Source organism: Fistularia commersonii, chromosome 5, assembly GCF_037954325.1.
Source record: "Fistularia commersonii isolate RoL2024-O1a breed Wild chromosome 5, RoL_Fcom_v1.0, whole genome shotgun sequence".
NCBI lineage: Eukaryota > Metazoa > Chordata > Actinopteri > Syngnathiformes > Fistulariidae > Fistularia > Fistularia commersonii.
This window is the reverse complement of record NC_141288.1, coordinates 8767428-8788780: the sequence shown is the minus strand read 5'-3', so window position 1 is coordinate 8788780 and position 21353 is coordinate 8767428. Positions and strand designations below refer to the sequence as shown.

Here is a 21353-nt window from a genome sequence, read left to right as displayed (position 1 = left end):
TTAACTACTGATGGTCTTGTTGATGCTGTCCAGCTCATCATTGGAGGGTGGGTTGCGGCCCCCCATGGGAAATACAAGGTTGATGGGATCGAAAAGGCGAGAAAGCGACTTCGAGAGATAAGCTGCCTCGTAAGGCTGCAGAGAGTCCTTCAGAGCCCTCTCTTGACTGTAAGTGCACACACACACACACACACACACACGCACACACACACACACACACACACACACACACACACACACACACACACACACACAAAGATACCCCAAAAATCATATAGTGTGTATCTACTGAATAATTTGAGATATTTTGTGATATTTTGTTTTCATAGCCTGGTGCCAGAAACAAACAGCACTTCATTACTGTGGCTTTTGAAGTGTAATTCAATGGACATATAAAATCTTCAAATAACTAAAAATACCTGTACTGACATTTAGTAATGCTGCGGTTCAACTAAATGTTGCATGATAGAAGGAAAAAGTCACAGCATTCTATCCACTTATTGGTAAATGACACGACAAAGATGAGGGTTGGTAATAAACTTGCTGCCATGGATTCCAGTACCTACCTGCCACTTGATCATGCTTTGACTTGCAAAGTGTAATGGTAAAAATCACAAGAACTGTATTTTTCTTCAAACTCATCTTGTTTGATTAGGTACAATTTAAACAGGTGAGAAAGTACACACAAGAGTTTCTACTCCACACAAATGTTAGAACCCACAAAAGGTGCAACAACACACAGTGGTCATGGTTAATTTCTAAGAGATAACCAAAGATTTAAGAAAACAGCTTATATGATAATGAAACCGCAGTAATTCTTACTTAATGGTCACTCATGACAACACGATTATTCCCTTTTTTTTTTTTTTTGTTTGAAGTGGCTTGCAGCTAAAACAAAAAAAAAACGTTCCCCTCAACCTACAGTATATGTAGAGGTGATCAATCACACTCACTTGTAGTCCTGCTTGCTTTGCATGAAAAGGTCCTGGCTGTCAGTCTCTGTGTCCAGAGCAAAGTCCATACCTCCACTGCTTGTCAACGCCCCCTGGAGGCTGGCGCTGTGCTGTTGGAGGCGGCGCCACAGCTCATTGTACAATCGCAGCAGCTTTGGATACTCTCCTTCAAACGCCTGCTTTAGGAAGGATGAAGCTAGAGAGGGTAAACACCACAAGAAACACACTTTTATGTTTCGAAAAGGAAAGTTTAGTTGAGACGAGCGACAAAAAAAAAAAAAAAACAATTCAACAATAAGTTTCTTGAGAACAAACTAAATATCTGATTTTGATGCCGGAAATCCTGCTTCAACCCAACTTCCTAACCATTTTTCTTCTTGCTGCTGCTTCTTTTACATTTGGATACAGATCATAATGGATGACAAATCCCTTCTAATCTTTATTTCTTATGTGAATAACCTACCAAATGAATCAAAAATCAAGTTCTTCAAAAGATGCTCTATAACTGCTTTGTAAAATAAATGAAAATCATATGAAAGAAATGGGACATTTGTGGCTAAAGCATAAAACAAACTGAAAAAGGGATAAATATTGCAGTTTATCTAGAAATATTAAAAAGAAATTATGTAAAAATAATTAAGATCTTTGTTTGCATCTATATTTCTATCACTTAGATCTTTATTTATTATCAAATTCATTAATAAGCTACCGCTTATCCTGCACTTCAGGTCGAGGGGATGCTGGAGCCTAACCCAGCTGCCATTGGGCGAGAGGCAGTGAACACCTTGTACCAGTAGCCAGTCATTTTCAGGGCCACATATAGACAGACAACCATCCACACTTATTTCATGCATCTGGGCTTTTTTTTCCAACTAAACCCTACGCATGTTTTTGGACTGTGGGAGAAAACCGGAGAATGTGTAGAAAACCTGTGCAGACATAGGGGGAACATGCAAAAACCACACAGAAAGGCCCCCTGTAGGAATCAAACCAGAGTTCTTGCTGTGAGGTGGGAGCGCTAACCACTGCACTACTGTGCCACCCCTTTATATACATCCATTCACTGTCTATCATTAATGGCGCAGGGGATGCTTGACCCTCTCCCAGCTATCATTGGACAAGACGTTGGGCACATAAACAGACAACCATTCACCCTCATTCATGCATCGGAGCTATTCTCCGGATTATCTGGTGCATAGTTTTGGACTGCGGGAGAATACCAGAGGACGTGGAGAAAACCTGTGCAGACATGGGAGGAACATGCAAAAAACACACAGAAAGGTCCCCTTGGAATCAAAGAGGGTTCTTCATGGTGTGAGGCCAAAGCACTAACCACTGCGCCTCCGTGCAACCCCTTTTTTTTATCCCTTTTTATTTACCCCTGTATTATTATATTGCAGCCACAGGCAGTTGAGCTACGAAATAAATCAGGTCAGCCATGGAAAAAGAGTGTGGAGAAAACAACATTGACTCTCCTTTTTCATGCTGAGGAAGTGACGTTTTTGTTTCATCAACAGTGATGGCGGCTCATGTCACAATGCTTCGAATTAAAGATCCCACACTGAATAGGCTTCCTGTCCACATCTGCTCCCAGAATAGCTTGAATCTTTGTTTTAGTCTTCATTAACAAGCTGGTCATTATTCCTCCATGTTTAGTTTCTCAGTCAACTAACCCTTGACGTGACTGAGGTAACTGGGTCATCCCCGGATGATTAAAAACAGTTGTTTTTAGGGATCCATCGCTTGCACCTTGCTGCCTGATCTTTCTGATAGCTATTTCCAACACAAACAGGAAGCAGAATGTGGGAGGCATTGCTGTTTCAACCTGACAGGCAATGTTGGTGATGTTACACTCTGGCATCACCTTAGACCAATGCTTCGCAATTATTTTCTGTTACATCCCCCCAGGAAGAAGAAAACATTTCGCACCACCCCACTCTCCAGCGAATCAATAAATAGTAGCATTTGTCTATAAAATTGTTGTATGACACCTCAATATAACATTTTATCCTTCTTAACATTGAAGAAAAAAGAAAGAAATATGGAATCAACTTACAGGAAAGAATAACTTTATTAACATTGTTTTCGGTCTGTAACATAAGACTTAAAGTGCATCGATTTGCCTGCAATTTAAAAAAAATCAAATCCTTATTTAACCTTAATTAATAATAAATTCAAATTGATCAGCAACATTAACTCAAGAGCACAGTATATAAAACACTTTAACCTTCTTTTCCTTTTGGCTTTTCCCTTCAGGGGTTGCCACAGGGAATCAACCTTCTCCATCTAACCCTATTCTCTGTATCCTCCTCTCTCACATCAACTATTTTCATATCCTCACTCACTACATCCATAAATATTCTCTTTGGTCTCCCTCAAGACCTCCTGCCTGGCAGCTCCAATGCCAGCATCCGTCTACCAATAACTGTCTCTTACACCTTTCCTTTCATTCTGGCTGAGTCTTCAATCGCATAGTACCCCTGACACTTAACTCCACCAATTCCAACCTGCTTGAACCTGTCTCTGTGCCTCTTTTCCACACTCTCCAAAACAAAACATGAATAAAACTTTTTTTTTTTTTAATTAAAATGAGGAAGTCAGGATTAATGGCTACAATGAGCACGTTTTGCCATGGACAACCTTTCGAAGCGGGGTTTGAATTATGATGCTGCAACGCTCAGCTCACAGTAAACAGTGAAGCCAAGCGCTACATACACTTCGTCATATTTTTCCTCTTAGCTTTCGGGAGACTTTCGTTTGTCTCATTATCTCTGTCTCTCACAGCCTTTCCTATCATCCCTGTTAAATATTTTTCCATGGTGTCTTTTGAGGGATTGCTCACTGCACTTCATATCGCCTGCTCTGTACTTCGTGTACGCTTGCTCGGTGCAAAAAAAAAACAAAAAAAACAACACAAAAAACCCTACACCATAGTGCTAATCCTTTCCACACACTCCGTCAATGAGAGCGCCACTGCCACCTACTGTGAATATGCAATTATACTTTATTCTTGTACAGCAAATAAGCATGATCCCAGGGGGTCGGTCGCTGTTGCCCCCCCCGGACATTGCACTTCGCCCCGCTATTTGAGAAACAATGCCTTGGAGGCATGTAAAGCACCATGCCCAAGTGAATATGTCTTTAATGTACAGTTAAATCTTAATTCTGACACAATATTCTGGAATCTGTAAAAGTACAATGTGTATTTCAGGCAATATAATGTGATTTAGTCAGAAAATACACAAGGGCACAATAGTGATTTGTGTGGTTGCTGAAAATGTATGGAAGCTGTACAAAAAAGTAAACGTTTTCTTGAGATAGAGATATATATAGGTCGATAGATATATTGATAGATAAGATAGATTCAAATGTGTTTTATCACAAGTTTACGGGTGATTTTTTGGTTTAGTTTTACAGAATTTCTTGATCATTCTAATGCTCCATCTTGATGATTATTATCATAATAATAATCATAATAATAGTAATTCATCATAGACTGATCCATGTGCAGGTAAATGAATCATGACTCCATGTTTAGTTCTATGCAGAGTATAATGGGTGGCGGGGTGTTGTATGTGAAAGTCTTGTGTGTGTGTGTGTGTGTGTGGTGGTGGTGGTGGTGGGGGGGGCATTCAGCGTATATGCATGCAAGTGTGTGTGCTAATTGCAATGGAAGAATATGTTTGTCACCCCTGAGACCTTTTCAAAGGCAGACATTTTGAATGAAACAGTAGATGAATACATGTATTCCTAATCTCATTAAATCAAGGCCCTACCCTAGAATACAATGAAACCTTTGCTATGGTGCTGGTTAGCGCCCTGCATTATCTTATCAATGTTTTTAAATTTCTTGGATAGTCTCCTTTAGTGGCATGAGAAGAGTGGTTAAGGGCACCTGCTGATGGATAGGGAGGCAGTGGGTTGGGGGGGTGAGTGATTAACACAACAACTACTCTGAAAATGTCATATTCTTCAGCAACTTCAAATGGATTAAATGTCAACAAGCTGGGTAAAGGGTAAAGAATGCATGAAGTTTCAAAATTAGGAAATTTCTACATTCAAAAATTATGTTGATGAAAGTCATAAAAAAACTTTAAAATGTATCGTATTTTCTCTAAAGTATTGTGTTTTGAGCAACTTTCTACCTTTGTTTGATTTCCCTGTCTGAGCCTTCACACTGGCCCCTACCGTTGGGCTACTGTCTCACATATGTTCACTGTCTACTAGTTCAGTTTTGTTTCCCTTGCTTTTACTCAAAGTGGTTCTTGTTCCTCACACTTGAGTGCCATTCTGCCAACATGCATGAAAAGCTCCTTTAATTTGTAATTGCTTCAATAGCTTGTGTTAAGTAGCCAGAGCGTATAATATCTACCTTTCAGGTGCGCAAGTGTTATCTGATTCCAACCCCAAAAATCAAAATCTGCCTTGACAAGTAATAAGAGGGAATAAGATAGAATATCATATTGAGTCTAACCGAGAGTAGTCAGTCACATTAACGCTTATGTAAACATGCCTCCTTATTTTCTTTATTATTATCTATTTTACATTTTCTCTTATTTATCTCCTTTCAAGAAAATCTTCAGTCTCAGCTTGCACAAACACACAGACGCATACTAACACGGGTACATGCGCCTTTCAGTTAAGTACGAGTTTGAAGCCAAGTATGTTAGTATGCGGCCAAATCCGCCTCTCCTGTTCTCACTTTGTTATTCCCTGTAATCAGACAACTCTCTTCTGTAACGCCTCCATATGATCTGTGAGTGTATGAGTTTGTGTGTTTCTATGTTTGAGAGAGAGGGAGAGAAAGAGAGGAGACAGAAGATTACATTGTTAGCATAATTAAGATCTTTTTGTTCAAGTCCACCCCTTGCAATGTTAAGTTTCCATTTAATCATTTATATTATCTTCAATAATGGAAGCCCTTTCAACGTGTGGCGTTCCTTGACAGCTGATTACAGATGAGATAGAGGAACAAGTGAGGAATGATTAGGTGAAACAACAATCAGCTGCTGTTCTGTTTTAAACTATTCAGTCTCGGTCAACCACTGTGCTTCAAATTGATCAATTCTACACTGGTGCAATCAGTTCATAAAGACCGAGGCTCAAGCTGGAAAGGGTTTCAGAATGGATATCTTGTATCAAAGTGGTCTCAGGGACAACCAAGAAATGCATTTGTGGCAAGTCAGATTTCATTTATATAGCACTAATCAGGTGCCTCATGACCTTTTTCATATAGAGCACACTATGGGCAATACATGTGAACACGGTACTGCAGCCTCTATAAACGACGGTCTGACATTTAGAGCTAATATTATATTTTGTTGTAAAAAGACAAATTGGACCCAGATTAAAATGTTTTGGCACTACAGCTTATTTTACACATCATACAGCTGAATATTCTATGACAGCCAACTGTACCAAGTGTCAAAGACATGAAGTTACTTCAAGTACGATGCCAATTTTTAATCCACCAGACAGTCTTCTTTTTTTCTTTTCCTTTTGGCTTTTCCCTTCAAGAGTCACCACAGGGAATCAACCCCCTCCAACTAACCCTAGTCTCTCACATCCACTAAATTCATGTCGTCTTCCACTACATTCATAAAATTTTCTCTTTGGTCTTCCTTCCTGGCAGTTTCAACCTCTTTATCCTTCTACCAATATAATCACTATACATTTACAAACTCAGTCTAGCCTCTCTGACCTTTATCTCTAAAACATCTAAAATGTGCTTTCCCTCTAATGGACTCATTCTTGATCCTATCCATCATCGTCACGCCCATAGGGAACCTCAATAGCTTCATCTTTGCTACCTCCAGCTGAGCTTCCTCTTTTTTTCCTCAACAGACATTAGTATCATTTCAAAGGCCAAACAAATGAAAGAACACAGTCACATTTTAAATTGGAAATAAAAATTATAAACTTAGCATTAATTTGATGAAAACATATCACTTGATACTGAATGTAGGAATAAATAAATACATTTATTACTTGATTAAAGGATGTCAAAATTTCATGCGTTGATGACAACCTTTGGGGGGATTTTTTATTTTGGTTTGTGAGCACATCTTAAAAACAAACCAGTATCAACGCAAGTGTGCTCAGAATGCAAGTAAAACAGCCATGTTAACAGTCCTGACAGTTGCTTATAAAGCAAATGTAAACAGAGGAACAATGCCGGCATCCAGCTGGGAATGTTGGTAAAACTGAACAAATCACAATAATAGTAATAGTAATAATAATAATAATAATAATAATTATTATTATTATTATTATTATTATTATGATCATCTTTGAGCCGTTATCAAAAACCCATCTGATAATAGCCTCTTCAGAAGATAATTACATGGGCAAAAGTTCAGATTCAGTAAATTAAGGTCAGCCCTAACAAAAGACAGATTTCATGTTCATTCATTTATTTATTTCTATCGTGGCTGAGTATGTTAAGGTTTAGGATGGAAAAGTAAGCCAAAAACTGCATATTAATATTAATTTCAAATTCCCTTCAATTTTACATGTTAGTGATTACCAAATTCCCTTTGAAATAAACAGAATTCAAGGCAGGTAACAATATCCTCATGAGATTTTGGGATCAAAATGAGCCAGTCTATCATAGTAGCGGTTTGGCAATCATGTCATTGGTTTCCTCACTTGGCAAGTTAAATAGGGGAAGAAAAAAAAAGAAAATCCCACCTTCAGTTGCTCTGTGAAACTCTTGACTAAGAGTGTTTGTCACATCATTCCAGAAGGTGTAGAAGATGTCTGGCTGGCCATCCTGTCAGGTAGAAATAAGTATGTATTAGAGAGATGCAAATGATCATGTTTAAAAAGAGAATTCCTGTCACCAGGAATTTTACAACCAATTATTTTAAAGTGATTGTTTTGTTCATTGCCAGTAGATGGTTACATAAAGTACCTTCTGTTCCAAAATTTGCTTTGTCCCCTCAAGCAAACTATTTCCCTTAGAGATGTTTGTGTTCAAATAACATGTAAAGCCTTGTGTAAAGTTTCTTGGCAAAATTCAGATAAAAGTAGACATTAAATGACCAAGGAGATTGATGTAAACAACACTAACTAACAAGGTGGCCTGTAAGTGCTCGAACTGTGGTAACTTGGCTTAGGTAGCTAAATCCTCAGGGCAGGTTAACACTTTTAGCAGACGCAAGTTAATGACATATCCTTGTAAGCTATTTGCATTTGGTTCTTATTTGGTTATGATATCCATTGTTCAAAAATGTTTTCCTAAAATTCTTGTAAAATAAGCTACTCAGTAGTTTAGAAACATGTAAAACTGTAGTGAAATCAGAAAAATGTCTCACAACACCAACTGTGTCCGTCAACCGATAATAGCTCATCAGATTGAAGCAAAAAAATGTAACTATAACAGTAACAGGAAGTCTTGAGAGGGGGTTTCAGCTAAGTAGAGGGGAATGCAAACGCACTTGTTACTTGACAAAAAAAAACAACCTTCCAACTCCTTTGTTGCACTTTGCCTGTCAGTTGTCTCGGTTTACCTTCATCTCTGAGGTACATAGGTATGTAAGAAAAAGCGAAAAAGATAGAAGCTTAGGCAACCCCATCAAAAGTGCCTCTGGCATATTTTGACAAATACCATTTGCGTCCGAGACAGTGAAGAGTGACAGTGCAGCTGCACTGCTCAGAAGCCTTCTATTTAGGCATGTCATTAAGTCTCAAACTCACACCTCCATCTCTGGGTAATTGGTGAGAGCTTTGTTTCCATAGGAACAGTCCCCTGCTCTGATTCGTACAACTAAAGGTCTGTGTGAAGGTAAGAGAGTTACTGATGATGGCACAATGATGTGTTAACTATTGATACAATCACTGTTATTTATAGACAGGTAGCCTGATGTTTTTACCACTACCCCTCCTCTAATGTCTCTTTGTTTAGGTTCCTTTCTTCTTTGGTGTTTTTTTTTCAAACAGAGATAGCTTCCCACCAAAAGAAATATTAACTCAAAATGGTAGCCAACTTTAAAATTTCACAAAGGCCTGATAACAAAATAAGAAATGAAAACAAAAAAACAAAAACAAAGAGACATTGAAAAATAAAACACATGCTTTTTATATTTTGAATTGTTACTGTAAAATTTAAAATGGTAATTACTAATCAAACTATTCAGTGCATAGAAATTAGAAAAAAAATATTACTAAGAATCACATGGTTCTATGTGAAAGTGAAAAGGAAATGTGATCTATTTATAAACACTACACAGCGAACATGAGGGACCAAAATGCACCCTTATGGCCAAGGGTTGTAAATCCATAATGTTTTTTATAAAAGTGGAATAAGGAGCGAGTGTTATTGTTTGACTTAATTCATAGCCTGAAACATATGAAAGCTGTGGCACAGCTGATCTTATTTCTAAGGCCCTTGAAATCCAACCTCGAAATGCAGCTTTCTCTTGCTGATTATAAAGGATCCATCTGGTGACCCACACAAGTACATCAAAATTCAACCTTTGACTGGTGGGATATTTTGGAAAAAGAAATATGAAATGAAATGAAAATGATGACATGAAATAAGAATGAAAATGAAACAGCCACCTTCATGTTGAATGTAGAAAAAGATTAAGGCTTATGAGACCTTATGAACTACAAGGTGGAGTAAAGAACAGAACTGAATTTGGTTTTGATCTGCTCATACTAATTTCTCTATTAATGTTTGTGCATCTTGATCACTTTATTGTAGTTCCAGTCTTCAGTATTAAATACTCAGTTAAGTGTTTGTGGTAGTACATGAACTGTCTTCTCCATAGAAATGGCTAAAATTGGAAGCCAGGATCTCCTCAGCAGTCACAACACAATTTACAGATAAAATCCATTGCCCGACTCAAAACTCATAAAATAACCATCAATATAACTAATTATAAACAATTATTTTAATTTGATAGTTTTAGTTGAGTTTTGTGCAGATTAGAAAATACAGCTGAGGTTTGACTAATATAGTAGTGTATAGCAGAAATGGTGTTTTTTTTTTTTACTGCTTTAAGTTGAGGTGGTAGTTGAAGTAAAACTCTTTGGATTGCAGACCGTTGCTGCCCCTTCAATTACAAACAATTTTAGAATACAGTTATTGATAAAAGATATGATTGAAGTAGACTTTCAAAACTTGCCTTTACTGATAATTGAAGTAGCATATTACAGGCTCATATATTTTGAGATGATAAATGGGTAATTGCAGAAATCTGAGCAGCAGTTTTTATATTTAGCCACGTATAACAATCTCCCTGTCTAGAAAAGTATTGGCTGCAGTATCAGCCCTTCATTGACCTCAAACATGTTCTCCGTTCATGTCAATGCTGATGAAAGCAGATCCTTGTGTAGAAACAATCACATGATGTACATCCTGTTTTCTGCTGCTAATTTTTGTAATGAAGGGACTGCAAATTTCCCTGCTGTGGAAGTAATAAAGGTTTACGTGATCTAAATTGTGAGCTGCATCATCTCACCTTGATAATCTCATCGATGAAACACACATGTGTGACCGGGTCTCGTTTCTTCATCAGGACCTTCTGTAGATGCTGGACCTGAAAAAAAAAAAAAACATACTGAGGAACAGAATAACTTATGGTTAATTCATTAGGGAAGGCAGATGTGGATCTGATTTTAATGTGTGAATTATCCCTCTAGCAGCAGGAGCTTAACTTTGTACCTGTCTGCAGGTGGCAAAAATCTGGTCCATCAGCTTCTCCAGGTTTGTCCACAGAGCGGCACGGAAAGCCGCTGTGCTGCCTGGAGTCGGAAGCATTGCTCTGCCAGGGGCACCTGCACAGAATTTTTTTTTTGTGATGTCACAAACTCCTCTTCAGGGAAGGCAGGAATAAGTGTCTGGAATAAAGATTAATTGTGAATGAATAGGATGAGAAGTTTTGTGCTAGCTGCTTAAAATAGAGAGACACCAGTAGTACTGCTGATGCGGCATGGTGCCGGAGGTAGAGCGATCATCTTTGGAACTGCACATTCCTGGTTTGATTCCCAGCTCCTCCTAGCATGTTTAAGTGTTGTTGACACTGGCGCTGGTTGATGGCAGCCTACTGCTCATAGCTTATCATTGATGGGTTAATTGCAGAGAACAAATTTCCCTACAAAGAATTAATTAAGGATAAAAAAACATCCCACTAAAATGGGCCATAACGCTGAGAGATGTTGGTGTCAACCCTAAAATCAGCTCTGGTGTAAATGAGAAGACGCTCTATTGGCAGCATTATCAAAACAAGCAAGGTTCTCTTGGGTTAGGGTTAACGCATAATGGCACTACATTAATGATACTACAATTCGCACATATTTAAGCGTTAATGGGGAAAGTATCTTTGACAGCTATGTCATTAATGCCTTAATTCATTCATTCTTAGCCCATACTCCTTATCCTGCATTCAGGGTCATGGGCAAGCCGAGGAGGTTAATGGAGCCAATTGTCATGTGACATTGGGTGGGTGTTCGGGTACAGCCTGGACCGATTATCAGTTGATCACAGGGAAACATATTGAGACATACAACAATTTACTCTCATTTGCACATTTGAGAAATTCAAGAGTTTTTAATTAACCTACTTCATGTTTTTGGACAGTGGGAGGAACATTGTTGGTTGTTTTTTTTTGAGATGATTGTGTCAAACTACACACAATTGCACACAGTGAAGCATAGGCATTCAACTGTAGCAAAGAGCAAAGCAGATTTTAACTTGAGGGAGTTTTTATTTTTTTTAATGTTCCTAACAATACCAGGGGTAGAGCTCTCAGCATAATCAGTGGTGTGAGTGTACATTGCATTAATTAGAACAATGAGGTGCCTGCTGCGCCAGTGTCATGAAAATTACATACTCCCTCCCTGGCAGAATTGAGCATTTTCTATGGCTCTGGTTTGAAAATTCTATTTTTGATTAATCCAACAAGGTAGACTGATCAATGCCTCCAGTTGTGCTTGTTTTAATCCTCCTGACCTCTGGGGTTGGCTGGCTGTGTGAGGCCCTTGATGTCCAGTGCAGCGATGATGTTATCCTGTATGGTGTTGCGGTAACCCGCTACTATAGAGCTGATGGTCTGTCTCAGACTGCTGAGGTTGTAGAAGACCTGTAGTGCTGTTCCAACCTGGGTGGGACTCTAGCAGAGGAAGGTGGAGAGGTGGGGAGAAAACAGTTAAACCATTACACCTCCCCCGCCACACACACACACACACACACACACACACACACACACACACACACACACACACACACACACACACACCTTTTACAAACTTTTAAACACTAGCTTTTGTGCCTTCATATAAAAGATTAAAAGATTGCACAGCCTCATGACATTTGTTTGGTGGACATAATTTACTCGAGAACCTTGATTCAGTCAATTTTGGCTTGAGGAGAGATAGTTCAACGAAATCTATTGTTTGTAACATATATATATTCATAGTTTTGCAGCGGTGCTGATAATTCATACCTTGCTTGTGCAGTTTTTCATGGACCCAATATGCATGTAGACGCCAAACATTCTATCATTACATATTAGCAGCATCGCATTGGTGTCAAATGGCTTGTGGAGTTTCCAAATATGTGAAAGAATCAAACATAATTTCGATGATAATGAAATCTTCCTCTCCTTTCAGCTCTTCCCTTCAGGGGTTGCCAGACCGAATCAACTTTCTCCATCAAAACATCTGACATGCTGTTCCTGATACTCATTCCTGATCCTATCCATTCTGGTCACTCTCAAAGATAACCTCAACATCTTCATCTCTGCAACCTCTAGCTCTGCCGCCTATCTTTTCTTGACTGTAACTGTTTCTAGACCATACACAAAATCGCTGGTCTCACCACAGTATTGTACATCTTTCCCTTCATTCTGGCTGATAGTCTTCTATCGCACAGTACCCCGACACTTTTATCAACCCATTCCAACCCTGCTCTTCACCTCCTTTCCACTCTCTCCGTTGCTCTAGACCAGGGGTCGGCAACCTTTAACACCTAAAGAACCATTTGGACCCGGATTCCAAGGAAAAGAAAACACTGGGAGCCGCAATTACTTTTTGATGTCCAAAATAAAGTGTATATTGCTTTTTCCTAGCTTTGCACTTTGTATAAACATCTATAGTGAGTTGCTTATGAAATCCACAAAGTGCTACAGAGAAGTGCTCCTCCATCTTTTGCCTACCTGGGGTTGAAAGTCTCGACAAATTCAGGGCATTTTGGTGGATACACCGGCTTCCACGAGTGTGACGTTTATTTTGAGCATCGAAAAATAATAAATAATTTTATTTTAATATTTCAAGATCACAATAATCTTCAAATTTTGAACTAAAATTAATGCCCGCACTTTTTTTTTTTTTGCCTTTGCTACCTCTATCTTTACCTTACGTAGTACCTCCCTGTACCCCTGTCTGTTCTCTTTAGTCCTCTCAGTATCCCACTTAATTGCTAACCGCTTTCTCTGTATATACTCCTGCACTTCCTCATTCCACCACCAAGTTTCCTCATCTACTTTCCTTCCAGATTACACAGCAAGTACTCAAGTGACATTAGCTATTGTCAAGTCATCTGGAAGCTCTCCCTGACCACCCAGAGCCTGTTTCAACGCCTCCCTGAAAACCATACAACACTCCTCCCTTTTCAGCGTCCACAACTGTGTCCTCAGCTCTCCCTTTGTCCCCTTGATCTTTCTTGTCACCATAGTCATCCTACAAACCACTATCCTATACTGTCTGGCTATACTCTCACCTACCAGTACTTTGCAGTCACTGATGTCTTTTAGGTTACCTTGTCTATACAAGATGTAGTCTACCTGTGTGCTTCTACTTCTGCTCTTATAAGTTACCCTATGTTCCTGTCTTTTCAGGAAAAAAGTATTCACTAAAGCCATTTCTATCCTTTTTGCAAAATCTACCACCATCTGTTCCCCTGCGTTTCTATCCAGTATACCAAATCTGCCCACTTCTTCATCCCCTCTATTGCCTGCACCAAATTGTCCATTGAAGTCTGCACCAATTACCACTCTCATTTCTGGGGATATTCTGCATCACTTCATGTAACTCATTCTTGAACTTCTCCACTAAAGCACATCCCACCTGTAGGGCATAGCCAAGAAACAACATTGAGCATCACACCTTCAATTTCCACTTTTAGACTTGTAAGTTTATCTGACCTTCTCACCTCCAGAACATTACTAATTAATTCTTCCCTCAAAATAACTCCTACTCCATTTCTCATCATGTCAGTACCATGATAGTGCAACTTAAAGCCTGCTCTTCCTGCTTCTAGCCTTGCTAACTTTCCACCGGGTCTCCTGGATACACAGTATCTCCACCTTCCTTCTCTTCATCATGTCGACCAACTAACTTTTCCTGTCATCGTCGTACCGTTCCCAAACACTTCCATGTTCTTATAATACAGCTGACAGTTGACTGTGGAATATGTAGGAGTGAGGAAATCTCACGATTGGATTTCCTGAATAGGTGGCATCCTATCACAGTTCCACACTGGAATACACTGAGCTCCTGAGAGTGACCCATTCTTTCACAAATGTTCGTTAAAATCATCTGCATGCCTAGGTGCTTGATTTTATACATCTGTGGTCATGGAAGTGATTGGAACAACTGATTCCAATAATTTGGATGGGTGAGCCAATACATTTCGACATATATTGTGTGTTTTGCAGTAGCTTTTACCTCTTCATTGCATCTATTTTATGTAATATCTATATTGAATAACATAAAATTAGTTCACATTCTTAGCAGATGTTGAATTCTTCTCTTAAATACAAAGTAGTGACTTTAATCACAATCTTTTGCAAGTTTGACAAAAGACATTCAGTGTTCTACAGGTTAATACACAGAGAATATCATTCTTTTTACGTATTTATTTTTCTTGCATATTAATTTCTGCCATGGCATCAGATACTTTATATTAATGGTACCTGAGTTGGATAATAATCAGTGTTTGTTTTCCATGGCTATACAGTTTTAAAGAAAGGAATAAACCATAAACAGAGGGCAGCTGAAGAGCAGTGCCAGGGGAGCAGTTTGGGGCTCAGTGTTTTGCTCAACAACTCTTAGACTGGCTAGGAGGAGCAAGGGAATGAAACCAGGAATGCTTGGTCCCAAGGACGACCACTCTAGCCCTCTGAGCCACAATGCCCCCAAGTTTCCTTAAAGTTGCATTTGCCTGTGGCTGGCTTAGAGAACATTTTGCAGCAGTTGACCATTTTGTCCTCAAACTTTCAAAGGGTGTAAAACCAGTCAAAAGATGACCTGGCTGTGATGACCTGTTGAGTAGGTCAGAATAACCCTTCAGCTGATCCAAGGTGAGCCCAACCTTCAGTGGTCACTTACTACCAAAAGTGGTCAAAAAAGAAAATTGGTAAATGTGCACTAGATTAAGGTTCAGAGATGTGCTTTGGGATCGAAGGCTGGAGCCTGCAGTCAGATCAAACAGACAATCTCTTTTAAAGTTGCAAAAAATCCATGCTAGCTGTGACAGTGCATAATAATTGACAGTGCATTTGGATTTACTTTGGCTATGTTGAAACATTCCACCTACCTAAGCAGGGGGGCTGCACAACATTGGGCAGGTGGACCCCAATGCTAATGATATGCTTTTACATGTTAACATGTTTTTCATTCTATAGCAGTTATTGTCATTAATCTAGTGCAGCAGCTTAGTTACCTCACAAATTGCGAAATGTTTCTCATTTTATGAGGAAAAACAGCCTTTCTGTTACTTTACTTTGTGTCATTGTATATCTGGCATGACATATGGACTCATTTAGCTCTAAAGAAATTTTATTTCTCATATTTATTTCTGGGAGGTGTTAATTAAGCTCATTCTCACCTACAACTACTCTCCAGCCACTGATCTCTTTCAGGTTACCTCGTCTATACAAGATGTAGTCTACATGCGTGCTCCTACCTCTGCTCTTATAAGTTACCCTATGTTCCTGTCTTTTCTGGAAAAAAGTGTTCACTACAGCCATTTCCATTCTTTTTGCAGAATCTACCATCATCTGTCCCTCTGCTTTCCTATCCTGTATACTAGATCTGGCCATCACTTCTTCATCCCCTGTATTGCCTGCACCAACATGCCCATTGAAGTCTGCACCAATTACCACTCTCTCATCCCTGGGGATATTCTGCAGCACTTCATCTAGCTTATTCCAGAGCTTCTCCATCTCTTCAAACTCACATCCCACCTGCGGGCATAGCCACAAACAACATTGAGCATCACACCTTAAATTTCCAGTTTCTTAAAGCCTGCTCCTAAGCTTCTAGCCTTACTTCAGTTCCACCTGGTTCCACTTTTCCTTCTCAGCATCATGTTGACCAACTCTCAACCTTTTCCTGTCACGGTCCCAATATTCAGCGTCCCTACTCTCAGTCCTAGATTCTTGCCTTTCCTCTTCTCGGTCTGTCCAAACACGTCTCAAAACCTCTCCTTCTTTGACCTATAGCAGCCCACTTTACATTGGTTCCCTGCAGGATATCGGTACCAATGGTGGTTGTTGTTAATTAATCCCCATAGGGGAAATTTGTACTCTGCAATTAACCCATCATGGATGAACCATGAGCAATAGGCTGCCGTCCACCAGCACCAGGGGAGAAGTTAGGGGTTCAGTGTCTTGCTCAGCAACACTAGGAGGTACAAGGAATCGAACCAGGAGTGTTTGGTTCTAAAGACGATTGCTCTACCTCCTGTATAAAACTTATGTACGGGATCATAACCAAGTTGTGAGTCATCAATCTGAAACCCCAGTCTCTGCTTTAAATAGCCATTCATTTTAAGTGAAGTTTGCTCAAGCAGTGGGTCACTCTATTATTTGCATGCTCCCAAGAGTTCCCGATTTCTGCTGTCAGCCATGCACCAGAGGAATTCTGTACGTGGATCACTAGCACTCCCACTCAAAACATGGGCTACAGGGTCTATGCTGGCACAATCAGAGGACTCCCACACAGCGCAGGCAGCAGCACTTACATAATAGTCATCATAAACAACTCCCTGTGTGTGTATCTATAGGCTTCGTGTCTATCCAAGTGTTTCAATTACTCCACATAAATGGGACTTTTGTGGACCAGAACCTGGCCAGAACCAAATAACTTTGTAATTCCAAACAAGGTATCATTATAAAATAACTCTAGTTGAGTAGGTGTCACATGAATCCCGTGAACCCTGTGAACAACAACTAAAGACCGATTCTTAATACATTCTTAACATTCCTCTCAATAATCAAACAAAGTGTCGATACAAAGAATCATAAATCACCTAGCTCTGAAACTCAGACCATGAGTAAAGTATAGATCTAGTTCTTGCCTTAGATCCAGGCACTGTACTGGTACATCTTGAAGTGTTCTCCCAGCTCAGGTCCTAACTATGTGCCATAAGGTTCTGAATGTGGTCATATTTTTCGATTAACATGTTAACCTTTTTATATTCAATACTCACAGTTTGAAGGTTTAATGTTGGAATTTAAATGCTCATCAAGCTTGAGATCTCTCATCAGCTGAAAGAACTGAGGCATGTGATTTATGTATTATAAATTTAAACTACTTAGATACAAACATAATCCATCCATTCATCTTCTGCCACTTATCCTGCACTCAGCGTCGTGGGAGATGCTGGAGCTTATCCGAGCTATCATCTGGCGAGAGGCGGGGTACTCCCAAGACTGGTCACCAGTCAACCGCAGGGCCACATACAGAGACAGACAACACTCACTCACTCACTCACTCACTCACTCACTCACTCAATTACTCACTCACTCAATTACTCACTCACTCAATTACTCACTCACTCACTCACTCACTCACTCACTCGGGGGCAATTTTCCCCACTTTTTCCAATTAACCTGCTACGTGTTTTAGGGATGTGAGAGGGAACCAGAGAACCCGGAGGAAACCCACACAGACATGGGGAGAACATGCAAACTCCACACGAAAAAGTCCCCTCGTTGCAATTGAACCAGGTCCTTTGTGCTGTGAGGCTGAAATGCTAACCACTGCGCCACCACATGAAAATAATGTCATTATCATTACTTAAATTATCTTTCTGTAAGAGTAAATCTGTGAATTTGTGTTTAATCCATAGCCCTAACTAATGTTTTTTTTTACTTAAAAAAAGGCAAGTTTCTTGAATGCAAGCCATATTTTGAATCTTCTTTTATTTGACCAACTTGGATTTTTTTCCGGTACACCCATCCCTGTCAGCTAGACTCATAAGACTCGCCCAAAAATAACTACGGAGAACTTAATTGGTGGTGATCTATTGAAACAATCTAAAACTGCTGGGATTCAAAACTGGGGTCATCGGTGGGGGTAATGCAGACATGGGACAAAGCAACTCCTATGAGTGATATTTCACAACTTAGACTATGGAGGTTATAATCAGATATATGATCTTCTTGTCCAGGGAAAACTGAAATAATATAATATTCAAATGAAGTGGATATGACTATTTTCAGAGAAGGTGTGCACTGGACTCGCTTGAACCAGAATCAGAAAAAGACTTCAGAAAAATGGTCTGTAATTGTCGAAAAAAGTGATGGATGGACAGACGGACAGACAGACAGAGAGACAGAGAGACAGATCGATGGAATGATAGATAGTAGACCTACTCATGTACATATATGTGTGTGTGTGTGTGTGTGTAAAATCCATTTTTGCCAGTTGTATCTGTGATCGGATTTAGGAATACAATTTACTTTAGAAAGTAGTATTGATAATTTGAAATAAAATCACGTTGAGCAACAGCCAGGCTGGCGGCAATTGCTTTATATTACAATTTAGTACATGTTCACAGTGGTGAATTATTCGCAGGCTCTTTCAAGCTAGAGAAATGTGATTTTCACTGCTTTGTGTTGTATCCATTTTAATATCATGTGGTATTCCTTATTGTCATTTAATAATGCCATCCAAGCTATCAAATTGTAATGACTAATAAAAGCAGGTTTTGAAGTCACAATTAATGTCACAAAATACTGGACTAAACAATTCTTTTGACATAAATACCAATTGTTCTAATTGTCAGACGGTTAAAAAAAACTTTTCATCGTCATTGATGTTACAAACATTGTTAAACCATCTGCATAGATTTAAAGGCAGCAATTCTATATCTGTCTCATGTTCTCTTTTCTCCCTCTGGGGTTCATGTTGCACTGCTGGAAAGGAAATGCTCTGTGTGGATGCTGTGGTAGATCTGGTGGGAACATGCTCACAATAATGCTGCAAAATACAGTGTATCTACGACTCTCGTGGGCTGAGCCAAAAGGACATACGCCTTGAGAGAACATTTAGAATCAGATGATAAAATCAACAAGTGCAGAGGTGGAAAATTAACCTGTGTGTGTGGATCCAGTGGTATAACAGGTCACCTGTTACTACACAATTGCTATTCTAACCTCTAGTTCTTTGGGTGGCATGTTTTCCTAAACAAATCTAAGATGACATACAATCATACTGAAATAGTACAAGAAACAAATACCATGTCATTTGTTGTGTCAAAGAAATACTACTGAAAAGTATCAAACTGTGCAATTTTGAATTTGGTGTATTTGAATTTTTTGACATTATCAGCTTGTGACAGCTTGTTGTTAATATACTTTACAGTGTAACTGACTTGGATATGAAGCTGGAGAAATACCAAACTAATAAAACTTAACTTTCAAAGAAGATCAGACAGAGACCACCTGGAATGCACAGCATACTGCTCTGCAGAAGATAGAGCCAAATAAAATATTATGTCAGTGACAGCGTCTCCTCTCCCCTGTAAGACTTCATAGTCGGGGCAATAAATGTAGTAATCTCCTATGCAGATAAGTGACTATTTAGATTGGCAACATGAGCAAACTCTATTGATATGACTAATGAATGACTTAACACGATTTGCAGGCAGTAGTACATCTCTTGGAGACTTCTTCTTGTCCAAGTAATGCTGAAAAGTAACACAAAGGCAGGTGGATGCAGAGAGCTTAGGGGTGGAACCCACTGGGTAAAGTAAAGTCTTGATTTATTTATTTTTTTTAACAACCATTGGTTTCAACCAATGGCTGTTGGTTTATAAGTATGTAAAAATGTGTAAACAAGTGTAAACAGGCTACTATTGCTACCTCAAACTCCATTGGCGTATTTGAAGAGGCAAGTCTGACAGACATTCAGAGAAATATCGCATGACTGACTCCTGCCAAGGTATTGTGTCGTGTGCTGTCTAAAAAGAACAATTTAGAGGTTACTAAAAGATTTACAAGTGAAATAAGGCCCAGTTTTGTGGGCTCCACTGAAGTTTGTGCTTTATGGGCATGCAAATAAACATGAAACAAATCCAGAGACATTTTTTTCAGTGCTGTCCAAACATGGTAAGAGTAAGGATTAGGGTCAGTAAGGTTTGTTTTGCCTCTGATTGCAGAGTGTAGGGTACCACCACCATGGCCGATCTATATTTCAACACCTCGGCACCATTGTCAGAATAAAAATTACGTAGATCGCGGCTGTGTCACATACACAAACTGAAATGAAGCCAGGACAGCCTCCTCAACATTGGCAACGTGTCATCGTGGACACTGAACAGGCTGTCTTTCATACACAGACACACAAGAAAGAACACACTTTTTTAATAGGACACTGTTCCCTGGAGTATAAGGCTATCTGGGGCAGATGAGGGTTAGTAGATCTCACATGTGCTCCCTCTTCTCACATGTGTTATTGGACAGCATGTGCACACACATGCACTCGCACTAACACCCGTGCACATGGACACACAAAACACATAAGCTCACCCATACATACATACATACAGTGCCCATCTCTTTTCACTCTGGTTCTACTTTAGTCAAGCAACACTTTGCAAATAAAGTGTCCTTTTCTTTAGGATAGAAAATAAGCTAAAACAAAACATTTCTCTGACCTGAGAGGAAATTAAAAACATGAGAGGTAGCTGAGATTTCACTTGAAGTGATGTTCAGCAGCTTGAGATGAAAAGGGGGAAAATCCACCCAGCCAGGTTCATTAAGAGGGCTTGCAGAAAATGTCGCACATCACCAGCGTTTCATAACCAGGCTCAAGTCAGCGGTGCTGACTGCCAGCAGCTGGGCAAAGAACTGGGAGGTGAGCTCAGCTCATGTTGCTTGTGTACAACATGTCGTTACTCAGTATTTCCAAGTGAAACCTAGAAGTATTCCCCTGGTGGTTTTTCTTAGCAGAAATTGTGAAGATTTTGGGGGAAAAATTCCATTAAATGAAATGCCATTTTCAACATATCACCATAGGCATTTCACTTTTCCTTAAGTTATATTTGACAGTTTATCAAATCAAGTATGTGACACGTATGACCAACTATAAAGCTATTTATGAATTTCTTTTCCTCTCATTGATTGTCCGGGTAAATTCACTGCATATATAAATAAATTCAATGTT

At 39.3% G+C, this 21353-nt stretch overlaps 1 protein-coding gene across 1 annotated transcript in view; it reads right to left on the bottom strand.

The window, feature by feature from the left end:
- The window catches only part of cog5 (component of oligomeric golgi complex 5), an 85327-nt gene that overhangs the window by 21785 nt on the left and 42189 nt on the right, over positions 1 to 21353 (bottom strand). Inside the window, 6 exon segments of the mRNA XM_086146705.1 lie at positions 1 to 166; positions 954 to 1149; positions 7644 to 7725; positions 10421 to 10498; positions 10624 to 10736; positions 11911 to 12070. Of these exon segments, the coding sequence (XP_086002831.1) occupies positions 1 to 166; positions 954 to 1149; positions 7644 to 7725; positions 10421 to 10498; positions 10624 to 10736; positions 11911 to 12070 (795 nt within the window).